At 33.2% G+C, this 7,264-nt stretch overlaps 1 protein-coding gene across 1 annotated transcript; it reads left to right on the forward strand.

Moving 5' to 3' along the window:
• The first annotated feature begins 5,970 nt into the window (after positions 1-5,970).
• On the forward strand, positions 5,971-7,050 carry LOC130824859 (uncharacterized). The gene is made up of 4 exons (XM_057689876.1): positions 5,971-6,095; positions 6,293-6,544; positions 6,671-6,812; positions 6,859-7,050. The coding sequence occupies exons 1-4, from the start codon at positions 5,971-5,973 to the stop codon at positions 7,048-7,050; spliced, it is 711 nt and encodes a 236-aa protein (XP_057545859.1).
• The last annotated feature ends 214 nt before the right edge of the window (positions 7,051-7,264 follow it).

Consider the following 7,264-nt stretch of genomic DNA (forward strand, 5'->3'; position numbering starts at 1 on the left):
CTCTACCACCTAAAACCCCTGGCATCATGACTGAAATATATTCAACCAATTCATCTGGGGAGGTGGAAATAACCACCATTGAGGTGAGTACTGATCCAAGATCAAGGGGTGATCCCTCATCCTCAAAGGTTAATAATTGTTCTTGTCGGGGGCTCTTGCGTGTATAGCCCCTAGAAACTACGGCTACATGGGAAATCTATGGCCCTGTTAGCCAATTTCTTGCTCTAAGGAGTTTTGTCTTACTGAATTTTGAAAATACTACAGTACTAATCAAGGTAATAGTATAATGTACTACCACTTTACCCAAGTCTGTTGGATTTATTGCCAAAATGGGCATAGAAATTTTTGATGGTGCTGCTAGCTATGCCATGCTGTTGGGATGATGAAGCCACTAAGTTGGGTTTAGGACCCTCATGGTTGTAAAGGCACACGCCATTTACTGATTATCAATTTGTAATGCCTTAGCATAATATGAATTTATTTGTTAACTTTCAAGCTTTCAAGCTGTTGGGTTGTTTTTGTGGGAAGTTGTTGCTCATGCTGAGCTTGCCAATCCAGTTGTGCTACTGTAATGTATTAGCCAGGTATTAGGCTGCCAAATCTTAGTTTGTATAAGCTAAACGTTTTTCTAATTTTTGAGATGTCGCTTCCCCAAGCGTATGATGAGGAGTTTGATTGCCTCTTCGGAGCTTCGGTGTGTTGTGGCGTCTAAGTTTTGGATCAAGTTGTAAAGCTTCAGCCTTTTTCTTGGCATTTTATAAAATTTACTTTGCCAATAATAATAATAATAATAATGCTAGTTGGGTATCTGCGGCTGATCAAGGTTCTGGCCTCTATGCTTGTTGGGTATCTGTACTTCGTGGTTCATCGTCTCAATCGACGGTAATCTGCTACCCCTAGGGTTACTGTTCCATTGGTTTCTCAATGTTAGTGTTCTGCTTCTGGGCATCGTTCTACTTCCCCTGCTATAGAACAATGTTTAGGTGTGCCTAGACTTATTAATATTACTTTTGATGATATTGCTAATGAAGTTTCGTTATGGAAATCCTCTGTGGTCTGTTTTGTATTAGGGGCAAATCCTCCGCTTCACATTATAGAGGGTTATGCATGTAGAATATGGAAAGATCTTGGGATTGACAAGATTGGTATGGTTGCTAAAGGTGTCTTTCTTGTGAGATTTAAAGTTATGGAGGAATGCAGAAGGCGTGCACTACGAATGGTATCTTGTTTGATAAAAAACCATTTATTGTGAAGCCTTGGTCTCAGAACATGTCTTATGATAAGCAGGATCTTTCTTATGTTCCTGTTTGGATTTGATTCCCTAAACTAGATGTTTCTTATTGGGGCGAGTCTTGCTTGAGAAAACTGGGTGGGATGCTTGATACCGTTATTTGCATTGATAATGCCACTCTAAATTTTGATAAACTTATGTATGCGAGGATGTTGGTGGATATGAAGATCAATGGGGTTTTTCCAGAGGAGATTGAATTTTACAAATGTTAATGATGATCTTATTACTATTGAAAATGTTTGCCAAAACCGTTACGATGTTAAGAACGATACAAACAACAATGAACAAAACAACGTTTGACAATGTAAACTAAGCAAAAGAGACACAAAGATTTAAGAAGGTTCACCCAATGATGGCTACGTCCTCCGAAGTGTGTAGTTTCTGTTTATATTATATCAAGAATGTATAAACAACACTTACAAATGAAGAATTACAAATGAGTAAGAGATAAAAACAAAAGACTATGTGTTTGGCTTAGGGGTTGTGTTTTATGTGTTTGATGTGTGAGTATGAGAGCTCTATATATAGTACTAGGTACATGAATGTCAATAGCTCACTTGAATACAATATTAATATAGAGTAATGAATAATATGAAATAACTCCAAGAACTTGAAAGATCGAAAAACAGCATCCCATGCATATCAGAGAAACCCCTCGACTGGAACAGAGAGCTCGCTCGGTCAAGCAGCTCAGTCGAGCGAGCATCAGACACATTCTGGATACATTATGTCTGACCGCTCGACCTACCAATAAGGCTCGCTCGGTCGAGCGGATAGGTCGAGCGACCATTATGCTTCTTCTGTCAGAATTCTGATCGAGTTACCAAGAAACAAGTTCTTTCTACTTCTTCATTAATCTTCATTAACACCAATAATTCATGGGAATACTCTCCACATAATTACACCCTTTTAGATTCCACACAACCAAGAGTCACACTCATGAATACACACTTCAATTGTGCACTCAAGTCACACATTTGATACCATTCACAACAACTATACAAGTAAAGTATGATTAGAAGCTAATCACATGTGAAATCTGTAGTCAATCGGGTCATGGTAAGTATTTATGCCGTTGTGCTCCTTCTCAGTCTGGTCCTAAACAGTAGGCATCTGTTCCACGCCAAGGCTTCCATTCCTGAACCATCTCTGGACCTAGTTCCAGAAATTAATACTCCTTTTTCTGATACTAAGGGCTTCCAAGCTGTTAGACATGGAAGGAAAGAACCTTCTGACCTTACACAACATATTTCTGAGGCTACTGTTGTTATGACATCTAATGGGTTTGAAGTCCTAGGGGTGTTTGAAGGTGAGGTTGAACATAATAATCTGGTCCTGGGGGCGTTACCCCATCGTAGCAATGATTAATATTATTGCTTGGAATGTTAGGGGTCTAAATAGTTCTCATAAGCAGTTTGAGGTTGCCAATGTTCTTACTGCTCACAATATTGGACTATTTGGTCTCCTTGAGACAAAGATAAAGAGTAGTGGCTTGGGTCCACTTTACAAGCGTCTTTGTAATAATTGCGTCTTTACCGATTAATTATTCCGAAATTGTTTAATTCGAATTCCTCATCCTTTGATTATCCATTTCAAACCATCTTTAATTCCTAAACTTTTTTCGATTTTGTAATTTTTTGCAAATATTAAACTTTAAAATAGTATTTTGTTTAAAATCTTTTTATAAACACTGAAATATTATTTTATTATTTTATAGTACGAAAAGAAAAATTTTATTATTTTGTAAAACGTTACGTTTTAACTTTCTTCCTTAAACTAACATTACTACTTAATATTTTAACCTTATAATTTTGATTTAATTATTTTATACATAAAAATGAGTCGTATTTTTATTATTAACATTAAGTATAATTTAAGCAAAATTTTCTAAGTAAACTACATATTTTCATGATCAAGTTTACCCATTATTTTAAAGTATATTCACTTGTACATACTAGAACAAAAATTTGATGAACCAAAATCCTTTCTGTAGTAACCCATGATGTTCATCACTTACACAAGTTATAACCATTTGCTTACACAAGCTAACTTTCTTCTACACTTCAAACTCTTACACATTCACTTACACACTCCAAGTCTTACACATTCACTTACGCACTCTAAATCATTTACACAAGTTAACCTTCTTCTGTACTCCTAATACTTTTTTTCATACAATCTTATGAACTAAAAAGTTGTCCGAAACCCATTATAAATACCCCCTTAGCCATGAGATCACTTGCACCCCTGTCATCAAATCTTTCTACCATTCTTTCTTATATCTTCACTTCATTAACATTTTACTAACTTTATACCCTTTTTATTAATAGAAGAATCAAATAAAGATGGAACTTGATCTTATCACTTCTTAATCCAATAATCATCAACTTTTGTAAAGTCAAGTATTATCTTTTGGAGCTTGGATATCAATTTTTTTTGGATAATTGAAGATCTATTTCTTTGAAGCTTGAAGCCTTGAAGACTTTCTCTTTTGGAGCTTATTTCTTTGAGTTCTTATTTTCCTATTATTCTCTTACTTGATTTAGCATCACCTTTGGAGGAAAATAGTACACATTTTCTTAACTCTCTCGTTATGTGATATTTATTTATGGTTACTTGATAATATAAAAAGCATGATCAACATGATTTTATTTTAATCATTTAAACTTTACATGGTTATATTAAAATCATATCCAGTTTAGTGATAGTTTCTTCAAAACAATAATACTTTTGGGACACTCTAAAAAAAAGAGTTATAAATATGAAAAGTTTGATTAATATGATAATGTAGATATACATGAATTTTTTTATGTGAAATATTATTCTAAGTTTCATGTATGTTAGCTTTATGAACTTTTGCATTGAGAAAATACCTTAAAATTATATCTAGTGATGTTTTTATGATGAAATCTTGGTAGATAAAATTGATGTGAACTAGGAATTTCAAAAAGAGTATTTTATAAGTACTTTATAAAAGCTAAAAGTTAGGATATCATTTTAGATATGTTCCTTGAGTTTTACTTCATTAAATTAACGTTTAATTGAATTTTCTTTTAAAAATATTGTTCTAATAGGAAGAGGTGTTGAATACTTTCTTAATTATTAAAAATAGCTGAGATAATATATTACTTAAGTTTAAAATAAGTTAAAAGTTTATTAATAAATTTGAAAATAAAAAATAAAAAATAAAAAAATTAAATAAGAAATAAATATTAAATGGGCTCTTCTTAACTTGTAACTTTTTGACATACTCCTATAACATGTTGAATCTGATGATGACCCTAGGGCAAATTGTCGTGGACCCTATGGACTTTAATTATTTTTTTATATACATATCAATTTATAGCTAAAATAATTGTATTAGTTATTTAAATAATAATCATGAATTTTATTATTTAAATAAACTTATCTCTTTAAAATGATTCCATATCATCTTGGTGTTTTGATAAAAATTTTATTTTGGACTCAAGTAATTATAAAAAATTATTAATCGGTTTATCAGTAAAATTTTTATTTTGAAATGCTTAGCGTTTTTTTTCTTGAAAACTCATTTCATTTAGATTTTGAACCCTTAATAACTTGTCGGATTATTTTTCATAGTTATGATAGATCCGTTTTACTATTTTATTTGGTTATTTGATAAAATACGTTATTAAGTACTTAGAAATAATACCCTTGACTTTTATGATTATTTATGACATAATAATAACTTAGTTTAGCCTCGGGAATTTTAATATAGCTACGAAAATTTATTATTTAATTAATATTAATTTATTTGATACTACTAATTTGTTTCTATTAAAAGGGTAGAATTGTCAAAATTTTGACTAGTGGAAGTTTAACTTATAAGAATGTTGACTATTTCGGTTTAGGTTCTTGCATGATATTGATTGTATAACTCTGATAGTAAGGTGATGTCAAACCATGGACCAACATGTGAAATCCTGGCGTTCGTGTTTGTTGGCACGTAAAATGCGGTGTTAGACAGGGGTCCGAGAAAAACCCATCCTGTGGAGTCTCGAGCATAACAATATTGAGAGGAGTGACGACTCCTACCATAGTTAGGGTTTACGACTACGGTCCTCACCTAATCGGACCTTTGCATATATCAGTTGTCATTATTATTGTGATCTTGTGATGTGCTATGATGGTAAAGTTATGAGGCTTAATCGAACTTAATTGAATAAGCATTAAGGTTACCAAGTATTTATAGTAGTAATGAACTTCTGCATATATTGAGAATGTAACTTAATGGCTTAATAAAGGTCAATAATGAGTAATAACCTTCTAATTGTCCTTGATGATTATTTTGAAAGCATGATTTAACTATCGCATCATAAGCTTGTTGAGGAAATTGTACTCGGCTTTATCGCTGATCGATTCAATCGGCTGTCATCCGTATTATGGATGACAATATTTTGCAGAAAAATTTAGCTCAGGTTTCGATCCAACCCACAACTTTAATTATTCTATCAAGGACTTAGCTGCATTGATTTTACTTGATGACTTTGATGACTATATTGTACTTATGTTTTTTTTATCGTATTTAAGCAAACGTTAAGTTATATTTTCTCAGTTGTAAGATTTTTAACTTATGTTTTAAATGGTTTTAGTTTAAATGGTTTTTAGCAGTTTGGCGTTTTACACTTCCGCATTATTTATCTTACGTATAATTATTAATGTTAATTATCTATCGAGAGTACCGTTCCTTCTACACTTTCGATGCCAACCCTTCTGACCTATGTTGTGCTGCTCTTGAGATCAAAGCTGCTGCAGATTTCAAGAAAGCTAAAGAGGATTATCAGTCCTACATCCAATAGATTTCGAAAATACAGTGGATGAAGCATGGGGATTAGATTACTACTATTTTCATCAGAGTATACGGCCAAGGCGTATTTATAATACCATTAATGTTTTACAAGTGGATGGACATATAGTTTGTGATACTGGTAAAATTCATCAAGCTTTCATTTCTTTCTATTCTAATCTACTATGTTGTAGTATGAATCACAGGAGGAAAATAAATATGAATATTGTTAATGTTGGCCCTGTTCTAAATGGTGGTTTAAGGGCAAAACTGAATTTGTCTTTCAGTTTTGATGAGATTAAGAATGCTCTATGGAGTATTCCTGACGGCAAGGCTCCGGGCTTAGATGGTTACAATAGTAAGTTCTATAAGGTAGCTTGGCCTATTGTGGGAAAAGATGTTATTGATGCCATTCAACTCCTTTTTGTGAATGATAAGCTTCTGAAGTCTTGAAATATCACTGCTGTTACTTTTGTGCCTAAGATTGCATGTCCTATGGATCCGGTAGATTTTAGGCCCATTGCTTGTTGTCATACACTATATAAATGTATTTTGAAGCTAATTTGCTCCAGGATGTGTTCTGTGCTTAATCAACTTATTAGTCAAAATCAAGGGGCTTTTATTGCTGGTCGAAATATCATCCACAACATGTTATGTTTGGATTTGATTCGCCATTATTCCAGAAAGAATTGCTCCCCTAGCTGCCTGGTGAAGGTTGATTTAAAAAAGACATGATACTATGGATTGGTTTTTCATAAAGGAGATGTTGTTTGCTTTTGGGTTCCCTCCTCATTTTGTGAAGATTGTTTTCACTTGCATTTCTTCCACTTCATTTTCTCTGAGAGTTAATGGCAAGCCTCTCCAAAGGCTTAAAGCCAAACGGGGGTTGAGACAGGGTGATCCTATGTCTCTATTGCTTTTTGCTCTTGATATGGAATATTTGTCTCGATGATGCAGTGTGCTAGTTGTGATCCTAACTTCAAATTCCATCCTCGGTGTAAGTCTATAAAACTCACCCATTTGACTTTTGCTGATGATCTTATGTTATTTAGCAAAAGTGATCTTTATTCAATTCAAGTCATTTATAATGGTCTAAAAATCTTTACAACATCCTTTGGTCTTTGTGCTAATAAATCTAAATCTGCTATATATCTTGCTGGTGTGAG

This window comes from Amaranthus tricolor, chromosome 10, assembly GCF_026212465.1.
Source record: "Amaranthus tricolor cultivar Red isolate AtriRed21 chromosome 10, ASM2621246v1, whole genome shotgun sequence".
NCBI lineage: Eukaryota > Viridiplantae > Streptophyta > Magnoliopsida > Caryophyllales > Amaranthaceae > Amaranthus > Amaranthus tricolor.

What these genes read in the sequence shown, in the direction of transcription:
- LOC130824859 (XM_057689876.1), top strand. Translation starts at nt 5,971, where the DNA reads ATGTTAATTATCTATCGAGAGTACCGTTCCTTCTACACTTTCGATGCC. An exon ending in AAAGCTAAAGAGGATTATCA is followed by an intron (nt 6,096 to 6,292) that starts GTCCTACATCCA and finishes ACTATGTTGTAG; the next exon opens with TATGAATCACAGGAGGAAAA. An exon ending in GTGAATGATAAGCTTCTGAA is followed by an intron (nt 6,545 to 6,670) that starts GTCTTGAAATAT and finishes AATTTGCTCCAG; the next exon opens with GATGTGTTCTGTGCTTAATC.